The 22,811-nt window shown below is 40.8% G+C and overlaps 1 protein-coding gene across 11 annotated transcripts in view; it reads right to left on the reverse strand.

The window, feature by feature from the left end:
• Positions 1–22,811, reverse strand: part of dgkb (diacylglycerol kinase, beta) — a 797,915-nt gene that overhangs the window by 598,741 nt on the left and 176,363 nt on the right. For all 11 annotated transcript variants that reach the window (XR_009512720.1, XM_059972636.1, XM_059972640.1 and 8 more), the window contains one exon: positions 2,169–2,330. Coding sequence is in view for 10 of the 11 variants with exons in the window: in XM_059972636.1 (XP_059828619.1) it covers positions 2,169–2,330 (162 nt within the window). In the remaining variant the exon portion in view is untranslated. The remainder of the gene's footprint in view (positions 1–2,168; positions 2,331–22,811) is intronic.

Consider the following 22,811-nt stretch of genomic DNA (forward strand, 5'->3'; position numbering starts at 1 on the left):
TGTGGCTCTTTGATCTCTGTGATGCGGCTCCCCGTGGTTTGTTAGCTTTTGAAATGTAATTCGAAATTTGAAGACTATGGTGATCTTGTACAATCTGAAAACTTTGCGGAGACACCGTTTCCTGGCACATCCGAACCGGCTCACAATTAGCCAGCGTTCAGGCTAAGGGAGACAGCCTACGGGGGTTTGTGAGTACGTGTCTTTTGGAGCATCCGCGCCCACGGGGGGTGGGTTAAGGGAGGCTTTAAAGCAAGGCTGTTTAGTTCGAATAAAGTTACCTTTGCAGTCTTTATTTTAGCGCTGCGTGTAGCACACCGCTACAACGTGTTTTTTATCGCTATTAATATACATCACAACTGCCAATGCCTGACACCCGCCAGTGCGCGCTTTCTTTTAATTCTTCGATCCAAGGTAGGCTACCTACGGAGTAACCTTCAACCCAACGTCTTTTTTTTCGGAGTTCAAAATGTTTTTGTTGCATGCAGAAATGTAATTTCGTTTTCTCTGCAGGAGTTCATCAATTTCATAAATGCAACACATTATAGTTTGTTTATACATAGCATAAAGGCAAAAAAAAACCCGTTGTATGCAGTGTTATTTCATTTTGTGGCTCCCAGTGTTTTCTTTTCTGTGGGAAATGGGTCCATATTGGCTCTTTCAGTGGTAAACGTTGCCGACCCCTGATCTAAGAGAATAATGTGTTAGCATGAGATGACGTGATTACGTGATCATTGTAATCAATTATCACTGATGATCAAATACTTACTATAAGTAATTCATTTTAAAAATTAAACTCAGGGTCTCTCAGCTTCCCTCTGCACGACTGAATGCCCCTTCCCCCACCGCCCCTATATCTTTAACACCTTTGTAGAAACTCAAACTGCCCCAGGGGTGAGATATCACCTACTTAGGGAACAACTAGCTTAGATTATCAAAGGAATGGCAGCCACACACAAGTCAGAATACATAGATTCTAGTACTTATTTTTTTATAAAAAGTAACAGTAGCCTCAAGCATTGTCAGCTTTTCAGAGATAATAACGGACACTGAGGAGCAGTCATTGACTTGGGAAATCACAGGCCCTCTGTTACAACTCACAGATTTACATAGCTGCAAATTTAAGTTATTTGAAGTCATCCATTCATATGATACATTATAATGAATGTATTTTTTTTACCATTAGACATTCACTGGGTTGAAGTTGTGAGTAATCGAGGCTCTCAGATCATGCGGATTTCATGTTTAAGGCACAATGCTATCTTATTGTAGTTGAGGTGATTGGGATGTTATAATGGGCCTTAACTTCACAGTAAATTTATTGTCAAAGCACATATGTCAGCACATACAACCCCTAGATTCATTTTCTTACAGGTATACTCAATGTCCACAATGGAATAATAGCTATAATAGAATCAATGAAAGAATGCACCAACTTGGGCATTCAACCAGTGTTCAAAAGACAATAAACTGGGCAAATGCAAAAATAAAGAAATAATTAAAAAATAAATAAGCGATAAATATCAAGAACATGAGATAAAGAATCCCTGAAGGTGAGTCCATAAGTTGTGCGAACATCTCAATGATGAGGCAAGAGAAGTTGAGAGAAGTTAACCCCTTTGGTTCCAGAGCCTGATCGTCCATTTTCAGTGTCAAATTATTCTTGTTGTAAGTTTGCACAAAAATAGAATAGAGGCAGGATTACAAAGGTCTAAAGGGGCAAAAAGCCTAACGATTCTTCAAATCCACACACTGCCAACAGCACATGGACAAATTACAAGAGGGAAACTGATATAGCTGTGGACCAACTTACATTCGTGAGGAAAGGAACTCTTTAGAAGAGCTAGTGATGGAAGGAAACTCAAGCAAATAATTACTGTAAAATCCTTCACATATTTCAGGCAATGTTCGAATAGATCCCTCTTTTGAAGCCCCACATGTAATAAGCAGTGTTTGAATCAATATCATTTTAAGCCTATTATAACTGACAAAACAACTGAGTTTAAGTTAAAAATTGTATGTAGAGTGGCAATAGACTTGCCGACTTTTCTTTGACACCTCAACTCAAGTGGACTTGAAATGGCAATCCCATTCACACCTCTGTTGATGTAATGAAAGAAACTCTAAAACTTTCAACTGTTCTAGTGCAGATATAGTAGTAGCTTACATACATTCTAACTTGTCCTCAGGCCGACCTCCTTCCAGTAATGACAAGTAGCAAACTATGTCCTTCAGCTGAACCACGTCTGGTCCATGAATGCTGGCAATGGAAGATGATACAGAAGGAGATGACAATTCTTGAATATTCTGCAGGTCATTCTTTGTTTCAGAGCCTAGGAAGGAAAATGAAACATATTTTCAAGCAGGAGTTGTATTTTGTTTTAACTTCACAAATTCACAAGGGACAAGAAATTGTGAATATTTTTAAGACCATAAAAGTTGCCAGTTCATAATAACTCTCAAAAAATGTGTATTTCAAATGTTGTTTCGAAAAGATCAACAAATCTGATTCTGTAAGGCTAAGATTACAGAAGTGAAACACTGATAGAACAGCATTCATTTTCCTTGTTTATTTTCCTGTCCTTTTACTGTTATTTCCATTTCATTTATCCTGCATTCCTCAACTGCTTTCAATTTTGAGACAAACCAGTATTTGATGAGATGGCTGTCGATGCAGGTTTTTTTTTTAACATTTTCACTAATAGCAAATACTTACCCATTACTTTAGTACTTTTGTTTCTCAACAACTCCAGGTCAATTTCCACAAAATAAAATCTTAGATAATGGTCCAAGATTTATTAAATTTATTGTAAAATATATTTGGAACATCATTTAATGTTTAGAATTTTAGGAGACATTCCATGATTTGTACAGTGACATTGTTTCATCTAACATTTTTCATAGTTTTAACTGAATTCATGGATCCTGTACTGAATGCATGATATGTATACTATATAGATATGTATATAGTATGTATAATAATATGTATACTATGATAAATTATTTTTAAAAAATGAGCAAGAACACTTTGTTTTGGGAAATGTAACATAAAACAACTGCAAAGATTGGAGCATTCATACATAAAGTGGTCAGGTCACTATTCAGTTAGAATACAGTACAGAGCAGCCCACTATAGAAAGAGTAAAAAGCTAAAATTAAGACTTTTAGCATATGATACAGGTTGCCCAGGGAAATTCAGCAATGGAAATCTAGCAAGTTGAGGAAAGAGATGACCAGATACCATTAAGCTTATTTCAAATGAAACTTCAGGCTGCCAGAAGGCTTCACAACAAACCTTCTTTCACATTATTAGCTGCTGTTTTTATGCTGAAGTTGAACTAGCATTTCTCACAAGTTTTAAGATTGTGTCTGATAGTGATTCTGCCTTTTGTGAAAATAAGGATGACACTTTTCTAGTCTGCAGAGGGCTGATTCGGCTCAGTCAATGTGGCTACTTAGCTAGGAATGTTCTTGTTTTCTCACAAACTGTTTACAATGGACTGGTATCTCTGAGGAACCATGAGAACCTTTAAGATCCACAAGATGGGATTCTCCCATGCCACCTTTCTGAAGATCATCTGGGAACGAGGCCCAGAGCAACATGAGCTTTTTAGTTGTAAATTATATCAAGAGGTGCATAATTCCTGCCTGAAGAACAACAAACAGCTAAGCACACACCAATGCTAAATAAGCAATGAAAGAAATGACAATTCCAGAATTTTCACAAAACTGAATTGAAAATAGATACAGTGACTATAAAAAAAGTATTTGGCCCACCCCCTCCTAGAAGTTTGCATGCTTTATTGTTTACGACATTGAATCACAGTGGATTTAATTTGGCTTTTTTGACACTGATCAACAGAAAATGACTCTTCTGTGTCAAAGCCAAAACAAAACTCTACAAAGTGATCTAAATCACAACTACAAAACACAAAATAATTGTTTGCATAAATACTCACTCCCTTTAATATGGCACAACAAATCATCACTGGCTTTAGAAGTCACATAATTAGTTAACTGGAGATCACCTGTGTGCAGTCAAGGTGTTTCAATTGATTGTAGTAAGATACACCTGTATCTGGATTGTTCAACTGCTGGTGATTCAGTATCCTGCCAGAAACTGCACCATGAGGACAAAAGAACACACCAAGCATTTTCTTGAAAAAAGTTATTGAAAAGCACAAGTCAGGAGATGGATACAAGAAAATTTCCAAGTCACTGAATATCCCTAAAGTCAATCATCAAGAAATGGAAAGAATGTGGCACAGCTGTAAATCTGCCAAGATCAGGTCATCCTCAAATCTGAGTGACCATGTAAGAAGGGGACTAAAGAGGGAGGCAACCAAGAGACCTAGGACAATTTTGGAGGAGTTACAAGATTCGGTGTCTCAGAAGGGAGAGACTGCGCATACAACTGTCACTCAGGTGCTTCACCAGTTGCAGCTTTATGGGAGAGTGGCAAAGGGAAAGCCACTGTTGAAAAAAGCCTCCCATGAAATCTCAGCTAGAGTTTGTGAGAAGGCACGTGAGATACTCTGAAGTCAGGTGAAAGAAGGTACTATGTTCTGATGAAACCAAAATTGAGCGTTTGGTCATCAGGCTAAACATTACGTTGGGCATAAGCCAAACACCATATATCATCAAAAACTTACCATCCCTACCATGAAGTATGGCAGGGGCTGCATCCTGCTCTGGGAATGCTTCATTGAAGCAGGCTCTGGAAGGCTTGTGAAGGTAAAATTAATGCAGCAAAATGAAGGGAAATCCTGGAGGAAAACCTGATGCAGCCTGCAAGAGACTGTGACTTGGGAGAAGATTTGTTTTCCAGCATGACAATGATCCCAAGAATAAAGCTGAAGCTACACAGAAAAGGCTTAAAAACAACAAAGTTAATGTCCTGGAGTGGCCAAGTCAGAGTCCAGACCTCAATCCAATTGAGAATTTGTGGCTGGAATTGAAAAGGGCTGTTCACTCACAATCCCCAGTTTTGTAAAGAAGAATGGGGAAAAATTGCAGTGTCCAGATGTGCAAAACTGATAGAGACCTGTCCACACACACAGACTCAAAGCTGTAATTGCTGCCCAAGGTGCATCGATTAAATACTGACTTGAAGGGGGTGAGTAATAATGCAATCAATTATTTTGTGTTTAATTATAGTAATAAATTTGGACCAACTTGTAGAAATTGTGTTCGATTTGACATGTAAGAGTCTTTTCTGTTGATCAGTGTGAAAAAACCAATTAAAACCCATTGTAATTCAATGTTGTAAAACAATGAAACATGGAAACTTCCAAGGGTGGGTGGATACTTCTTATAGGCACTGTATATAGGCAATGAAGTAATTAAAAACCTTAACACATCAGAGACACTTAAAGCTAACTAAATGCGCATTAGGACAAAAATTAGTTGAATACAAGTCAATCTTGCCTCTTTCCTTCCATTAAAATATGTAAAGTCTGTAAGGGAGTATTCTGGAGTTATGTGAATACAGCAGACATTCAAGCAAAAACTAGTCTTCAGTTCTTCATGTGCATTGTAAATTGCAAGCAGTAAATTGAAGTTAAAAGCATGCCCTTGCACTATCTGTGGAGCACATGTTGACCGTCAGACTAAGAGATATGGTTTACTGGATGGTTATCTTGAGATGTTTGTATATGCATCAAACAAACATAAGACAATGGGGTTGTGTTAATTGGCCTGCATCAAACCAGGCAACATGGCTAAATTATCTGCACCATTGGACTTGAGTCCAAGCTGGCAGACCAGGATGATTTTGTCACATAGCTTATTAAACATGGTCACAGGTGTATTGTAGTTGCAATCAATTGTTGATCTATTGTGGACCCAGACAATCAACCTACGCAAACATTCTTGGGCATCTGGCTCTCTATCTTCTGAAGTTTATAGAATATGTGTCAATTAGTTTGTCCTAGTGGTGTTTGAACATTCAGATGTGTCTCCCATTGTAGATAAATAATTCAAAGAAAGCATTGTCAACCCAAAATATTGAAGTAAATGATGCCATTGTAACTACTGAAATTGAGCTTTGAACTTAAAAATGCATTACATTTTTATACACTTGAATTTGACTAACTCCACCTGAGTGCCTCCAGAATGATAGCTGCTTGTTGTGCTGAATAAAGACGTCTACATCACCAGCTTCAGTGTCTCTTCAGTGACTTTGATCATCATAACAAAAGTGTCAATGTTTTGATTTGGGTGTGCCCTGGTACAGGGGACACAAGAGACTAAAGATGCTGCAGTTTGGAGTGAACTATAAACTGTTGAATGTCAGCAGGTCAAATAAGAGTCAAAGAAATGGTCAAAATCTTGGGTGATGTCCTGATGCAGGCCACAACCTGAAAAGTCAACAATCCCTTTAGATAGATAGATACTTTATTGATCCCAAAGGAAATTACAGTGTTACAGTAGCATTACAAGTGCACAGACATACATGTTACATCCATAGCCCCCTCCTTTGTGAGAATCGCAAGATCACTGTTGGGTTGGGTCAAAGGGGTCCAGGAAATGAGAGAGGAACGTGCAGAATGTCTCGTTTCCCCAGCGATGTAAAGCTACGGGACATGGCCATTGTCTCTTGGAGACCAACTTGTGGATTGAGATACTATGCTACATGAACGCCCTCAGGCAAAGTGGGCTGGTTGAGGGAGAGATTGCATCACCCCTAACCTGATTGACATCTACCACCCCGCGAGTCAGGATAAAAGAGGGTCTGCAGGAACAGCCCCTCAGATACACCAGAAGAAACGTTAAGCGACCACGTAACAGCAGGAAGTCATCTGAAGGAGGCCATGTGCATTCAGTTCCGTTGCTGGAACTGGCGGCTGGAACCACGGAAAACAGCTTTTAGCTAACAACGGGGAACCCACTCCCCTGACTCAACGGATTGGCATCATAAAAGACCTGGGCAAGTTTAAACCGCCTCGCTCTTAAACCTAAAAATGCTGCAGCTTGAACGAACTAGCAGTGACTGTTATATTTCCATCGGACAAATCATTATCCCCTAGACAACGATAGAGCTATTTCTTATTGGTTATTATCATACCCGCGCTTTAGATTTAGTATTGATGACGTATATTATCTGTATGTTTGCATTAATCTTATTTTTGTGCCCCTTTATCAATAAATACTCTAAAAATAGTACCATCAGACTTCAACAGACCTCTCTATCTTTGCTGGTAAGTGACCCAGTTACGGGATTTTGTAACATACTAATACTCAAATATTAGAAAAGTAAGAAAGAATATAAACTAAGTTAGCTCAGCCAGTCTAAGAGGAGGGGTTCATCACTTCCCCTGCTATAGGTTGACTCATTACAGAGCTTAATGGCTGAGGGTAGGAATTACCTCATACAGCACTCTTTGAAGGAGAGCTGTTGGCTTAGTCTATTATTGAAAGTGCTCCTCTATTTAGCCAAGGTGGCATCCAGAGGGTGAGAAACATTGTCCTCAATTGACAGGAATTTGTATAGGGTCCTTTGTTCTACCACAGACTCTACTATGTCCAGTCTGACTCCTATAACAGAGCCAGCCTTTCTAATCAGTTGATTGAGTCAGCTGGCACCACCCAAGTGCTCCAACACAGTACCACATAGAAGACTGTATACATAGAAGACTCATTCCACCGAGATACAACACTGAGCGTCATAGGAAGTCATTCCTACCTGTGGCCATCAAACTTCAGAACTCCTCCCTCGGAGTGTCAGACACCCTGAGCCAATAGGCTGGTCCTGGACTTATTTCCACTTGGCATGATTAACTTAATATTATTTAATTATTTATGGTTTCATATTGCTATATTTCTTCATTATTCTTGGTTGGTGCGGGTGTAACGAAACCCAATTTCCCTCAGGGTCAATGAAGTATGTCTGTCTGTACTGGCGACAACAGACCAGTAGAATATGTGAAGGAGAGGCCGGCAAGCTCTAAAGGCACTTTTTGTACACAGTTTCCGTGTTGGTGCTCCACTCAAGTCTGCCATCAAGATGCATCCCCAGGTACCTGTAGGTCCTCACCACATCCACATCCTCATCATCGATAGTAACAGGGCAGAGCAGGCTTAGTCTTCCTAAGGCCCATCACCATCTCCTTTGTCTTACTGATGTTGAGTAGAGATGATTCAACTTGCACCATTTGACAAAGTGCTCTGTACTCATCCTCCCATTCCTCCTTTACACACATAACTATGCTGAATCATCAGATAATTTCTGCAGACGACGTGACTCAGTGCTGTATCTTAAGTCTGAGGTATACAGTGCAAACAGGAAGGGAGCCAATACCATCTCCTGTGGGGCACAGTGCTACTTACATTATAGCCATGTCTGCCACACAGCTCTGAAGTCACACAAACTGTGGTCTGCCAGTCAGGCAGTCCAGGGTACAATGGAAGTGCCAACTGCATTAAATAGAGCTTTTCCTTCAACAATGAGGGCTGTTTTGTATTGAAGACACACGAGAAATTTAAAAACACGATCTTCACATTGCTGCTGTGCTTATCCAAATGGAAGTAGGCTCCTCTGTTCAGCAGGCAGATGCCAGCATCGTCGATTCCAATGTGCTCCTGGTGAGCAAACTGCAAAGGATCATGGGCTGAACTAACCAGGGGTCAGAGGAGAGTCAGGACCAGCCCCTCTTGGGCCTTCATGATGTGTGAGGTCGGGGTCACTGAACGGTAATCATTCAAGACTTTCGGTTGACCCTTCTTGTGTGCTGGGACCACCATAATTTCCATACAGTCAGGACCCTTTCCAGGCTGAGACTCAGATTAAAAGTGCACTAAGAGAACTCCGCACAGCTGCTCAGCACACTCTTTCAGGACACTGAGGTTCACACCAGCCAGTCCCAATGCTTTGCCATGTCTGAGTTTCCCCAGAGCCCTTCTCACCTGCTCAGTAGTGAGGGTGAGTCCATGATGACTGGGCAGTTGGTGGAGGGGGCCTGTGGAAGATGAAGATGGGGGACGATAGCAGTTGGTATGTGGGGGTGTGGATGGTAGATACAGGTCAAGGAGGGATGTAGACAGTGGTAGCCTGTGTTGCTCATCCACATGTTGAACTGGAAGAGGGGAGACATTTGTGTGAAGGGAGCATTGGGTGTCTCAGCACCTGGACTGGTGTCCTGAGGGTGGTGTGAACAAGAGGGAAATTGTCAAATCTGTTGAAGAATTGTTTAACTCAAACATGAGACAATCTGCAGATGCTAGAAATCCAAGCAACACACACACAAATTGCCTGAGGAACTCAGCAGGTCTGGTGAAGAAAGCTTTTGGTATGCCAGCCTTTATAAATCTGAGTATTGAGTTTAGGAGTTGGGATGTAATGTTAGAATTGTACAAGGCATTGTTGAGGCCAAATTTGGAGTACTGTGGTCACCGAATTATAGGAAAGATGTCAACAAAATAGAGAGAGTACAGAGGAGATTTACTAGAATGTTACCTGGGTTTCAGCACCTAAGTTACAGAGAACAGTTGAACAAATTAGGTCTTTATTCTTTGGAGCGTAGAAGGTTGAGGGGGGAATTGATAGAGGTATTTAAAATTATGAGGGGGATAGATAGAGTTGACGTGGATAGGCTTTTTCCATTGAGTGTAGGAAAGATTCAAACAAGAGGACATGATTTAAGAGTTAGCGGGCAAAAGGTTAGGGGTAACACAAGGGGGAATTTCTTTACTCAGAGAGTGGTAGCTGTGTGGAATGAGTTTCCAGTAGAAGTAGTAGAAACAGGTTTGATTCTGTCATTTAAAAAAAATTGGATAGGTATATGGGCAGGAAAGGAATGGAGGGTTATGGGCTGAGTGCAGGTTGGTGGGAGTAGGTGAGAGTAAGCATTTGGCACAGACTAGAAGGGCCAAGATGGCCTGTTTCCGTGCTGTAATTGTTATATGTTATATGGTCTTGATGTCTTGATGAAGGGTCTCGGCCCAAAACGTGGCTTCTACTCTTTTCTATAGATGCTGCCTGGTCTGCTGAGTTCCTCCAACATTTTGTGTGAGTCCCTTTCTCTCCACAGTTCAAGTTAAGTTCAAGGTTATTGTCATTCAACTGTACACATTTCACCAAATGAAACAACATTCCTCTGGACCAACATGCACAACATAGTACATACAACTCACACAGAATAAATAAAATCATATTACCAGGAATAATTTAACAATTAATAAGCTGCATTTATGACCCTATTTAAAAGCAAATAGTATAATGCTACATGTGCTTTATACATGGTGAAGCCTGGGTGGGGGCAGGGAGTTCAGTAGTCTCATGGCCTGGGGGAAAGAGACTGTTCCCCATTCTGACAGTCCCTGTCATATTGCTATGGTATCTCCTGCCTGATAGTAGGGGGATCAAAGAAATTTTTGGACAGATGGGAGAGATCACTGACAATGCTAAGGGCCCTGCATATGCAGTGCTTCTGAAAAACATCTCTGATGGGTAGAAGAGAGACCTTAATGATCCTTTTGGCAGTCCTCTGTGGTCAGATGCCTTCAAGTCCCTTACCAGACGGTGATATAACTGGTATGGACACTCCCAATGATGCTCCTGTAAAAATTTGTGTCAAGTGGTGGGGGTGGGACCGAGCCACACTTGACTTAATCTCCTCAGGATGTTGCTCTGCATTCTTGACCAAAGAGGTGGTGTTGAAGGACCTGGGAGTTCTGTTACATGCACTCCCAAATATTTGGTGCTCCAAACTGTGTCCATGGAGGAGCTGTGCAGTGAAGAATGGTCAATTGGCACTTTCATGTGCACAATCATCTCTTTAGTCTTGTCTACAATGAGGCTTAGGTTGTGCTGGCACCATTCTACCAGCTGTTGTACCTCTTTTCCGTACGCTGTCTTGTCATCACTGTTGATGAGTCCCACCATTATTATATCATCAGCGAACTTGATGTTATGGTTTGAACTGGACCTAACAGTACAGGCAGGCATCAGCAGTGGCTTCAGCACACAGCCCTGGGGAGTGCGAGGCACTGGTGCTCAACTTCATGGGGCTAAATATGTTGCGGCCAGCACCAACTGACAGTGGTTTTTCTGTCAAGAAGTCGAAGCTGAAGTTACAGAGAGAGATGTTGACACCCAACGAAGATGGTTTTCCCACCAGCTTCTGATGGATGATCATATTAAATGCCGAGATGTAGTCAATAAGCATCATCCTGGCGTATGAGGTTCCTGTTTCCGGGTGGGTCAGGATGGATAGACGGATGAGGCATCATTAGTGGGCAGAGTTGAGTGATAAGTGAATTGGAAAGGTTAAAATGAATCAGGAAGGTGGGACTTTATGCAATAAATAACCAGTTGTTTGAAGCACTTCATTGTTGTTGAGGCAGGCTACTGTCACACTTAGGTGGGATGATGGTGGCTGCCCTGAAGCCTGCAGGGGTAGTAGACTGTTCCAGAGAAATGCTGAAGATGTCGTGTAGAACTTCTGTTAACTGGGCTGCATAGTCCCTCAGCACTGACTTGCTACGTTAACTGGCCCCATACCCAGCACCCAGGGCATGCCCTTTTCTCACTGTTACTATCAGGTAGGGGATACCTTCTACCCATCAGAAACCTGAAGGCATACACTCAGTGATTCAGCAACAGCTTCTTCCCCTTTGCCATCCTAAATGGACATTGAATTTTTGAACACTACCTCACATTTTTTTTAATATACAGTATTTCTGTTTTTGTATGTTTTTAAAATCTATTCAATATCTACATAATTGATTTACTTGATTATTTATTATTCTTAGTTTATTTTTTCTCTCTGCTAAATTATGTTTTGCATTGTCTTGCTGCTGCTAAGCTAACAAATTTCATGTTTTGTAATGTCTTGCTGCTGCTAAGCTAACAAATTTCATGTCACATGCTGGTGATAATAAACCTGATTCTGATTCTGAGCTTTACATGGGTTGACCCTGGCTAGGGGTCTTGCTCACATCAGCGAGTCAGAGCGCCTGCTTCTTGGTGGGAAGGTGGGGAGCTTCACTCACTGGCACATCATTCTGTGCAACAAACCATGTATAAAGCACATTCAACCCAACAGGAAAAGAGGCATCACAGTTGCTGAAGCACAGGGTGGATGCATAGTCCCTTATGGTCTGAAATCCCTGCTACATGTGCCTGACGTCTCTGGTGTCACAGCAAAGGCTGTATATTCTCTGAATAATCACGTTTTGCCTTCCTGCTGGCATGAGAAAGCACAGCTCTTGCTGATATGAAAGCCATTTTATGCTCTAATCTGAAGGCAGCAGCCCGATCTCTCAGCCATGCCCAGACCTCAGCTGTCAATAGCTGCCTTTCAGCTGGGCACAGATTCCTCCTGACCTGCTGAATTCTTCCAGCAGTTTATTTTACTTGTCACAGATTCAAAGGACAGATTTCTTTGCATACCAGCAGGAAACTACAGGAATTTACTTTTCCATCATGAAATCCACAAGCAGCCCATTGTCAGTGCACAGTCAAGCAATCATCAGCAATCAGCTGTGAGGAAGTTCAGAAGCTCCAGGCTCCCATTAATGTGTGTTGCATTCCCAAGCTTCCTCACAGGAATGGAACAAACTTCCAGCATTTCACAACAAAAGCTTGGCTAATATTTGAGTCTGATGATCATTACATTGGTAATTTAAAATAACCGGATAAATTCATTGAACTGGCCAGTAGAACATAAGTGGCAAACAGCAAAACATGTTTAAAACAGGACAAAATAAGAATGGCTACCTGATTAAGAGAAAGCTTTCAATTCTTAACCTGGGTAGAGAATCAGTCTACCAATTGAAATGCTCAGAATAGATCAGTGTTGGGTTCTCAACAACTTGCAGATAATAAAATGGGGAATCATGTAAATGCGTTCCTTTGTTTCACATTTCCCCATTTGTATTTCCAATCAACATGCAAGGTCCCTGAGGAGTGGACAATACAAACACCTATGTCATGATGCTGTTCGTTGATTGTTGCTCAGCATTTAACACCATAATTCTCCAACCCTGATCGCTAAGCTACAGACCCTGGGTCTCTGTATCTCCCTCTGCAATGGAATCAACTTCCTAACCAAAAGATCACAATCTGTGCAGATTGGTGATAATATCTTCTCCTTGCTGACAATCAACAGTGGTGAACCTCAGGGATGTGTGCTTAGCCCACTGCTTTATTCTCTATATACCCATGGCTGTGCAGCTAGGTATAGCTCAAACACCATCTATAAGTTTGCTGATGATACAATCATTGTTGGTAGGATCTCAGATGAAGATGAGGAACTTGCAGGAGTGAGATATACCAGTGAGTTGAGAGGTACTGAGCAACAACCATGCACTCAACGTCAGTGAGACGAAACAGCTGATTGTGGACTTCGGGAAGGGTAAGATGAGGGAACACAAAGCAGTCCTCCTAGAGGAAGCAGAAATGGATTCAGAGAGCAATTTGAAGTTCCTGGGCGTCAAGATTTCTGAGGATCTAACTTAGTCACAACATACTGATGCAACTATAAAGGAGACAAGGCAGCAGTTATGTTTCATTAGGAGTTTGAAGAGATTTGGTTTGTCGCCTAAAACACTTGAATACTTCTATAGATGTACCGTGGAGAGCATTCTGACAGGCGGTATCACTGTCTGCATGGGGGGGGGGAGAGTTGGGTGGGGGCACTACTGCAAAGGACCAAAAGAAGCTACAGAAAGTGAAATTAGTCAGCTCCATCATAGGTACTAGCCTCCATAGTATCCAAAACATCTTCAAGGAGTGGTGCCTCAGAAAGGCAGAGTCCATTATTAAGGACCCCCATCTCCCAGGGCAAGCCCTTTTCTCACTGTTACCGTCAGGAAGGAGGTACAGAAGCCTGAAGGCACAACTCAGTGATTCAGGAACAGCTTCTTCGAAGCACCTCTCTTTTTTTAAAAACATATATTCTGTTTTTGCATTATTTTATTATTTAAAAAAGGAACGAGGGATTACCCTGGAAACAATAGACCAGTGAGACTCAAATTACTGATAGGAAAGCCTCTGGAGCGATTTCTTAGGAATAGGATTTTTTGAGCATTCAGAAAACCATGGCCTGATTAGGGAGAGCCAGCATGGCTTTGTGCAGGGCAAGTAGTGTCTTGCAAACTTGATGGAGGTTTTAGACAAGGTGATGAGGATGATTGATGAAGGGGATGATGGGGATGTTGTCTACATGGATTTTAGTAAGGTGTTTCACAAGGTCTCTCATGGGAGACTCACCCAGAATATTAAGAAGTGTGGGATCAATGGTGAAATGGATTCAACACTGGCTTGCCCATAGAAAACAGAGAATAGTGGTTGAAGGGACTTATTCCAGCTGGAGGTCTGGGATTAGTGGTGTTCCACAGGGATCTGTACTGGGACCTCTGCTGTTGAGATGTACACAAATGACCTGGATGCAAATACAGATGGTTGAGGTAGTAAGTTTGCAGATGATACAAAGATTAGTGGTGTTCTGTATAGCACAGAAGACTAGCTAAGAATACAGCAGGATACAGATCAGTTATAGATTATACATGGACAAATAACAGATGGAGTTAGACCCAGCCAAATATGAAATGTTTGCACCTTGGTGGGTCAGATGCAAAGAGACACTACACTGTTAAGGTCAAGATCCGTAACAGTGTTTATGAGCCAAGGGACCTCGGGGTCCAAGATCATAGGTCCCTGAAAGTGGTTACACAGGTTGGTAAGGTGGTTCAGGAGGCTTATGACACGCTTGCCATGACTAGTCGAGGTATTGAGTTCAAAAAGACTCTAGTTAGGCCATATCCAGAGTAATCCATACAGTTCTGATTGCCACATTATAGGGAGGGTGTCAAGGCTTTGGAGAGGATGTGGAAGAGTTTACTAGGATGTTGTGTGGACTAGAGGTCATCTGCTATAATCCAGAGGCTAGACAAACTTGGGTTTTCTCTGGAGCAGTGGAAGCTGAGGGAAGATCTGACAAAGGTTTAAGATTTTCAGAGGCATAGATAGAGTAAACAGGGAGCATCTTTCTCAAAGGTTTGAACTGTCTAATACCAGTGGCCATACATTTAAGGTGAGAGGGGATAATTTCAAAGGGGATGTGAGTTAAAGTTCTGAATTGCCATTGCTCCTATCCGTATCACTAAAGTTTTGTTTTGCATTGGTTAATAGAATCGTAATTATTCACACACAAAGGCTCATTGTTCATTTTTAAAATAAATTCATGCTATGTTATATGGTCTAGTCAACTGAAAAAGTTTCATCTGTACCATGAGTGCTTTAAAGGTTCAAATTTTATTGTCATTCAACCACACATGAACACCCATGAATACAGCCAACTGAAACAGCATAGCTCTGAGACCAAGGTGCAAAATATATTACTAAGAGTCATCTACAACACAAGGCACATATGGCACATATATAATAGCAGTAAAATACAAATAACACAGAAAAAAACTGGCCCAAATCCCTGACTTTATGAACGCTGCAGTAGAATGCAACACAGCATATCTTCTGCCCAGCAAACACCGGGACATTGGGGCAGCACCAAACTGAGTAACTCCCACAGCCCTTAGTGACCTGTGATTTCAGACTCTGAGGTAGACATGAGAGCATTCTTCAGGAGGGCAAACCCAGAGAAAGCAACCGACCCAGGTGGGGTACATGGCTGAGTAATAAAGATCTGTGCTGATCAACTGGTTGGAGCATTAATGATATCTTCACCCTCTCCCTTTGGCAGTCTGAAGTACCTGCCTGCATCAATTAGGCTTAAATTATACTGGTGCCCAAGAAGAACATGGTAACCTGCCTCAATATCTATTGCCCAGTTATCCTTACATCCACAGAGATGAAGTGTTTTGAGACCTTGGTGATGAAACACATCAGCTTCTGAGAAGAGTCTTGGATCCAATCCAATTTCTCTACCATCACAACAGGTCAAGAGCAAATACCATTTCATTGGCTCATCACTCAACCCTGGAATATCTGGAAAGTGAAGATGCATGCATCAAGATGCTCTTCATTGACTACAGTTCTGCATTCAGTACTATCATCCCCTTAAAGCTAATCAATAAGCTCCTAAGACCTAGGCCTCAATACCTCCTTGGGCAACTGGATACTCTTATTTTCTCACTTGGAGACACCAGTCAGTTCTGGTTGGCAACATCTCCTCCACAATCACCATCAGCACAGGTGATCTCAAGGCTATGTGCTTAGCCCCCTGCTCTACTCATTTTATACTTATGACTGAGATGCTAAGGAGAGCTCCAATGACATATTTACGTTGGCTGACGACACCACTGTTGTTGGCCAGATCAAAGGCGGTGATGAATCAGTATAGAGGAGGAAGATTGAAAATCTGGCTGAGTGGTGCTACGATAACAATCTCTCACTCAACGTCAGCAAAACCAAAGAGCTGATTACTGACTTCAGGAGGAGGAAACTGGAGGTCCACGATCAAGTCCTCATTGCAGGATCAGAAGTGAAGAGGGTCAGCAACTTTAAATTCCTCAGTGTTAACATTTCAGCGGATCTGTCCTTGGTCCAGGAGTCAAATGCTATTAAAAAGAAAGTACACCAGCACCTCTACTTTCTTAGAAGTTTGTGCAGATTCAGCATTTCAACTAAATCTGACAAATTTCCATAGATATGTGATGGAGATTACGGTTGTCACATGGCCTGGTATGGATACACCAAAGCCCTTAAAAAGAAAAGCCTACAGAATGTAGTGAATACAGCCTAGTCCCTCACAGGTAAAGGCTTCCCGTCCACTGAGCCCATCTACATGGAGCGCTCTAGCAGGAAAATAGCATCCATCATAAGGACCCCCATCATCCAGGCCATGCTCTCTTCTCACTGCTGCCATCAGGAAGAAGGTTTAGGAGCCTCAGGACTCACACCACCAGGTTCAGGAACGTTTATTTCCCAACAACAATCAGGCTATTGAATCAGAGGGAATAACTCCACTGAACTTCAACACAGAACTTAACATAACCTATGGATTCACTTTTGAGGACTCTTCAATGCTTATTTATTTAATACTTTTTAATATTTTTTTTGTATTTGCACGGTTTGTTGTCTTTTGCACATTGGTTGTTTGTCCGTCTTGTTGTGTGAAGTCTTTCACTGTTTCTGTTGTGTTGTGTTTCTGTTGTGTTGGGTATTTACCGCAAATGCCCACAAAAAAACCGAATCTCAGGGTTGCAGATATAAATGTTGATAATGAATTTCCTTTGAACTTTGGTTACCAAATTTTTATTTTACAACAAATTTGAAATATCATTTCTTGTGTATCTGTGTTAGTTAGTTATAGGATAGTTTTTACTGAACTTCCTTTCAATAAAGGTTATCAGAAATGTAATCATTTTCTAAATACCAAACTGATTATAAATCCTATCCAGTTTGCATCACATACCGTACTTCTTCCAGGTCCTGCATACACATGATATGTTAATGTACAGAAACATCTTGACAGCTAAATTGGCACCCACCAACATTCAATGCATGCTGAGACACACTTTATTTAAAATTCATTGACACTTGGGTGAGCCATAAACAGCACAGTACACTGATGCCAAAGCAAGTTTTCACAATGCATATGCATTCACAATGTACATGTACATAAATTAGAAGAGACCTGGCTTCTTGATCCACTGCCATGGTAATCAATGACTTCTGCAAGACATTTTGGATTTTAGCGGCACTCCCACATCTCACCCCACCTCTGCTGAACCCTAGCCCGACTTGACCAACTTCACAATTTCTAAGTGAAATGTTTTTCCAGATCTCTTCTCACTTCCCATCGGCAATAACTTTGGGGAATCTAAGAAGAGAAAGTGCTTGCAGTTGCTCCAGAGTTTACATCCCAGCAAGACCACTGTGTCAGCTTGTTTGTATAGCTAGCGTGCTGTGTGATTAATGAAGATGGAACATATCCTCCCTTCCCAAATCTGCTAAAACTGCAGCTGAGTAAACACCTTTCTGTTGATTCTACACAGTCTGGTCCACACTAGAAGCTGCAGGTAGCTGGGAACATTGCAGTAAACTGGATTGCCTTCAACTTTAAGGAAACAAGATAGGGAAGAACTCCATTTAAAAAAAAACTAAATACCACATTAAATCTCTGTCATTCAAACTGACTCCCTGTTCCCTTTTGGGATCACTCAGGGCAATGTGGACACAATCTGGGAACATACATTATTATCCCATGAAGGCTGGTAGACTTGACAACAGGGCTGTGTAGACATTAATTACCACAACAGACAACTCCCCATCTCACTTTCTATGGTACAGACTAAAGATCTATGGTATTGGGGTATGGGGGACGTTCTGGCACAAATGCCATCATTAACAATTAGACGTTGCAGCTGATGAACTTTCAGCTCAAGGGGAAATCTGGATGACTGGCCCTTATTAAAATTCCTTTACGGGGAAACATTACCCATACCTAAATGCCATTAGAATTGTGGTAAGTTACCCTTGTGATCCACTGCATGACTTCTGGCAAGGTATGCCCAGAGCACTTTCAGATGAGGAGTTCAAGGATATACATTCATTGATGTTAAAAGAGTTGCAATATGCACCTGGTGGCCACATTATCAGGTACAACTGCTCACTACTGTAAATATCTGATCAGCCAATCTTGTGGCATCATATCAACGCATGAAAGCATGCAGACATGGTCATGAGGTTCAGTTGTTGTTCAGACCAAACATCAGAATGGTTAAGAAATGTGATCTCAGTGACTGTGACCATGGAATGTTTGTTGGAGCCAGACAGGGTGGTTTGAGTATCTCAGAAACTGCTAATATCCTGGGAATTTCATGTACAAGAGTCTCTAACGTTTACTGAAAATGGTATAAAAGACAAAAAAAACATTTAGTGAGTGGCAGATCTGTGGATGAAAACACTTTGTTAATGAGAGAGTTCAGAGGAGAGTGGCCAGATTGGGTCAAACAGGAAGACAGCAAAAACTCAGATAACCAAATATTAAAGCAGTGGTGTTCAGACGAGCATCTCTCAATGCATAATACATCCAACTTTAATATGGACGAGCTTCAGCAGCAGAAGTCTATGAGCATACACTCAGTGGCCACTTTATTAGGTACAGGAAGTACCTAATAAAGTGGCCACTGGGTGTATAACAGATTGGGGTAACTTGAACCTTGGAGGGGTATTCTCCAGGTGGTGGTACATCCATGCACCCTTTGCCCTTGCCCTCGTTAGTGGTACAGAGTGCAGGTTTAGGAAACCACACTGGAGTGGCGTTGGAGAATGATTGCAGTGAATTGCGCTGATGGCACACACTACAGCCATGATACGCCAGTGGTAATAGGAATGAATGTTTAGGGTGGTGGATGCAAATTAGTCGTTAATGACTTTGTCTCAGGTGATGCTGAACTTTGTGTGCCGTTGAGTTCAATGCCAGTAAAACCAAAGAACTGCTTGTGGACTTCAGGAAGGGAAAGACACGGGAACACAAACTAATCCTCAGAGGGACCAGAAGCAGAGAGAGTGAGCAATTTCAAGTTCCTGGGTGTCAATAGCACTAAGGATCTAACCGGGTCCCAACATATCAATGCAGCAATAAAGAAAGCAAGACATCAGGAGTTTGAGGAGGTTTGGCTTGTCACCTACAACACTTGAAAACTTCTACAGATGTCTCTTGGAGAGCATTCTGACTGGCTACATCACTGTCTGGTATGGGGAAGACACTTCTTCACAGGATTGAAGTAAGATGAAGAGAGTTGTAAAATTAGTCATCTCCATCATGGGTACTAGCCTCCATAGTATCCAGAACATCTTCAAGGAGCAGTGCCTCAGAAAGCCAGCATCCATCATTAAGGACCTCCAGCACCTAGGATATACACATTTCTCATTGTTACATCAGGTAGGAGGTACAGAAGCTTGAAGGCACACACTCAGCGATTCAGGAATAGCTTCTTCCCCTCTGCCATCTGATTTCTAACTGGACATTGAACCCATGAATACTACCTCATTTTTTTAAAATTTCTGTTTTTGCACCACTTATTCAGATCCACAATCCCATATTCGAAATCCTTGGGGCCAGTTGCATTTCTGAGTTCAGAATCTTTTGGATTTCAGAATCCCCTGCGGATACCGAAAAACACGTATGCTCAAGTCCCTTATTTAACCTGCCTCAGTGTGGGTGGACTTTAGGACCTGGCGGAGCTCCAGATTTATGCACATCCTCCTGTATACTTTAAATCATCTCTAGATTACTTATAATACCTGATACAATGTAAATGCTATGTAAATAGTTACTATACAGTATTTTTTAGGGAATAATGACAAGAAAAATATGTTATTTCCAACAAAAACATTCAATAAAACATAAAAATATACAGCTTCAAACAAACCAAATACATGGTAAATGACTTATTGGAATAAATGTAGAACGTCACTGTCACTATAAAACTTCAGAAACTTGTCTTTGTTTCTTTAAATCATATACAGTGGTAGCTCCAACACCATATTCTTCAGTCAGATGCCACACAGACACACCATGATCAAGCTTCTGAAATAACACTTTCTGTGTTATTGATAATGATAGATGCTTCCTTCTCTTTCTCTCATTGCTACCCATAGGGGTATCTGCAGCTCTTTTTGACATTTCACAGTGAAATTAAACACAAAGTCAACAGTTAACACAAAATATCAGCGAACAGCAAGTGCACGTATAACCAGTACGAGTGCTGAGCCACAACTGACATCTGGCAGCCTCTGCTGGTGCTGCCACGTCACACCTGAGTGACATCAGCTGTTGGCAAAAAAAAAACTTCGGTTTTCGGAGCTTTTTGGATTTCAGAATTTTGGATAAGGGATTGTGGACCTGTACTAATTATATTAATTTAGCTATTTAATATATATATATATCTACGGTAATTCAGGCTTGCTTTCTATGTTTGTCATGTTAACAAATTCCACAATATGTGTGGTGATATTAAACCTGATTCTGATTCAAACAGTAAAGTGATGAATATGGCTAAATGCTGCTGACGTTTGTTTTGTAGGTTTCAGAACAGGGGAAATTCACCCACTCTGGCCTCCTTTCGATCATCAGTAGCAATGAAAGAATCATTGCTCGTGCTATCAATCAGCAGTTTCTCATCAATAAACTAACTATAGATCCTCAGGTTAAGCTTTTGCCATTACTTCAGATCCAATTCTCTTTTTATGCTTCAACAAAATGAACTCCAGGGATGACCTGATATCAATGCAACTATTAACTGAACCCAGTACCTGAAGAGCCCTGATAAAATTGAAGTCATTATGAGTGGAGCGAGCCTAATCCCAAATTCAGGAGTGATAATGTTTCCTGATACTATGCTGTATCCAGTTTTGATAAGACCAACTATCTCCACATACAACAAGATTCAGGAAATATGTAGGCTAGAGTTATGAAAAGGTAGTATTTGTACTGCACAATTGCCAGGCACTCACTATTTTCAAAAAAAAAATGGCAGCCTAATGTCTCTCCTTAGCATTCTGATCCTCAAAATTACATTGTTATTGATCAGAAACACAGCAGAGCCAGGTACGTAAATACCACAAATTTTAAAGAAGGTCAGAGTATTAATTCCGCTTTAATAGCTCACCTTTCTAAATGGCAAGTGACATACTGCCTGGATAAATACAGATAATTTACACTTAAGTGAAATGTATTACAGGACAGTCTGATTGATTAACAGTCTAGTCAGTGCCTTAGGCATAAACTTCCTCTTTTCTGGATGCTTTGGTGGCCTTACATACTGTCCATGAACTTCATATTAGGAACCGACAGAGCCTTTTTAACAGCAGCTGAGAAAAACACCTTGAAGGACTTGGACAATAAAGACAGAGCAGTAACATCCCCTGAAAGTCACAATTTTTCTCATGTATACTTGATCAAATAATCATCTTTCCTTCCTCAGCTATGAGCTGATATTAGGAAATTTCCTTCCTGATTTAATTTGGAAGAAACCTTGTGCAATATAAACTGCACCCAAAAGGGCAATAAAGATGAGCAACAAATACTGGTTATTTGTGATGTCCAGATATATGTGATAAAAATTTAGAAAACAATCGATTCCAAGATCTTTTTTAGTGACAGAAAAAAAAACATATTTCTGCTCTTTTTTGATGTTTCAATGCATGAGTGACCAATAAAGATATTGTCTAAATTCATTAAACAGAGAAAGCTGAGGTGGGAGCTGGAAATACTTGAACACAGCTTGCTCTAGTCATGAACTTTCTCGGCGTCCAGTTGAAAGGTGCTGTTGGAAATTTTCAATGCATTAATCACTTGCTGATTCTTGAAGGAAATTACACACATTATTTAAAGAGTTAAATAATGAAAACACAGTAACTACTATTAACTTGGAGAAATTACAGAACTACAACAGTACTCTTCTGACAATCCTGATGCAGGAAGGTTACTGCAGCCCATAAATTAATAGCTTATTAAATGAAAGTAAAAACATATATTAATATATATCAATAATAAAATATTCAATGAGTGTAGGACTATTAGTTGTTTATTGATATTATGTGGTAAGCACACTTTTCAACAAGAATGCTCATAATTAAGAAATGTACATGACTCACAGTTGGTCCATGGTTATACTTTTCCATTTAGAGATAAGAAATGGAATTGAAACTAGCCAATATGTTGTCATATTGCTGTAATTATAGTTAAAGAATTTTCAGCCTATCCTAGGAACCCACTGTCACAAAGAATGGAATCAACACAGTATGAAATTGAACCTAAAGACAAATTGGTCTACCTATAAGCCTAGAATAAAACACCTGATATGATCCCCAGAACATCAAAATGACAGATAGCCATCTCTCA

This window comes from Hypanus sabinus, chromosome 6, assembly GCF_030144855.1.
Source record: "Hypanus sabinus isolate sHypSab1 chromosome 6, sHypSab1.hap1, whole genome shotgun sequence".
In the NCBI taxonomy this organism is placed as follows: domain Eukaryota; kingdom Metazoa; phylum Chordata; class Chondrichthyes; order Myliobatiformes; family Dasyatidae; genus Hypanus; species Hypanus sabinus.